General features: G+C 41.2%; 1 protein-coding gene across 1 annotated transcript in view; it reads left to right on the top strand.

The window, feature by feature from the left end:
• LOC104514117 (TRAF2 and NCK-interacting protein kinase-like) overlaps positions 1-1,633 on the top strand; it is a gene marked incomplete at its 3' end in the record, with an annotated part of 40,818 nt that overhangs the window by 1,066 nt on the left and 38,119 nt on the right. The window contains exon 3 of the mRNA XM_010157679.1: positions 978-1,103. Coding sequence (XP_010155981.1) covers positions 978-1,103 — 126 coding nt within the window. The remainder of the gene's footprint in view (positions 1-977; positions 1,104-1,633) is intronic.

Raw genomic sequence — 1,633 nt, 5'->3', positions numbered from 1 at the left:
GAAAGAGTGGTTTCAGCATTTGCCAGTGGCCACAGTGGAAATAAATTAGTAGAATTGCTATGATCCCTAAAAACCTAAACAGGTGCATGTAGGACGGTCACCTGAAAATGCTTTTTCTTGAATAAAACAAAAAGTTAAGTGCAGTATTATACCTCCCAAAGTTCCTGCTTATATAAACACCAGGTTTGGGAGCAAGAATGTGTTTGTTGTTTTGGTTGGTGGTTTGGTTGTTTTTTTTTTTTAACTGAAGTAACACATTTCAAAATTTAGGACTTAATCCCAATCTACCCACCTTATTTTTTGACTTAATGTTTTTAATTAGCTTTCAGGACTTCAGCACATACAGAATTGACTTGTTGTGAAAGCAGTTAGCTGGCCTCAGGAGTATGTTTTGAAATACCTTAGATGTTGTAGTGTGATATTAATATCTGCAGAACCTTCCTCCAGGTTCTTTTTTGTCCTAACAGGTGAAATAATGTGTGAAAATAAATCTGTAAATGTGAATGAGTTTGGTTTCTGTTTACTTGTGCCTGGTACAAACTACAGGTGCCATTTATCTAGTTCTTGTGGGAAGCCATGAGACTAAACGTAACCTGTGGCACAAATGGCAGTGAGATCCCCATGGGATGAAGTCTGAATTGACAACAAATTTAAGATGAGAAATCAGAATATTACTTTGACGCCAAACAGGTGCTTAAATTTGAGACCACACTTAGTTCAGTGGTTTTAAAATATCATCACTTCCCAGCAAAGATGTTGGAGAAAGCAGCCCAGATCTGATCCTGCCCAATAACTAACATTTTCAGCCACAGATTTTCCACTCCAAAAAGTGTAAAAAATGGTGCAAGGAAACTTGGGAGAGGTGGGTCAGAAATGGGATGCGTGGAAGGTCACCCACCTACAAAGAGAAATGTGAAGCCTGTGAAGTGCAGACTCTTAGTGCCTCTGGTTTTGTTTTTCTCTTCACCTCATCCCAGGATGAAGAGGAAGAGATCAAACAAGAAATTAACATGCTGAAGAAGTATTCTCACCACCGAAATATTGCTACTTATTATGGTGCTTTTATTAAAAAGAACCCACCGGGAATGGATGATCAGCTCTGGGTAAGTAGCTTTCTCTTCTTTACAATAACTGGGGTTTGACACAGTTGATTTCTCTGTGTTGTCTTCTTACCACCACAAAAAGCCTCATTTTGCATCTGTTTTCTGTGAAGCCATGGCTTTGGAAAGGCTCTTCTGCGCCGCAGAATGCTTCTCCATTTTGCCATGAAATCTTTGCAGACCGATGCTAAGACCATTTTTATTCTGAATTGTCATTAACATCTTTGTTACAATATTCAATTGCAAATGATTCAGTCCTAAGAAAATAAATGCTTTAAAAAAAAGACTCCACAGTTGGAGGGAGCCAGGAGTGTTACTGGGAAGATGGAGGGGTTGCTGGGCACACGGGATTCCTGCCGGCTCTCAGCAGTGCTTCTCCTGCTTTAACGTTTCACGGAGTCAGTGCAGGCGAGTGAAGAGGAGGGGGACGGCGAAGGGAGGACAGGAAGGTCTGTGGCTGTTCAGCCATTTCGGTTGCTGAAGGGTTGCAAGCTGCTTTGCCTCTCTCTAAATCCTTGCCTGCCTCCTCCCAC

Source organism: Eurypyga helias, unplaced genomic scaffold, assembly GCF_000690775.1.
Source record: "Eurypyga helias isolate BGI_N326 unplaced genomic scaffold, ASM69077v1 scaffold16590, whole genome shotgun sequence".
NCBI lineage: Eukaryota > Metazoa > Chordata > Aves > Eurypygiformes > Eurypygidae > Eurypyga > Eurypyga helias.
This window is presented reverse-complemented; position numbering and strand designations above follow the sequence as displayed.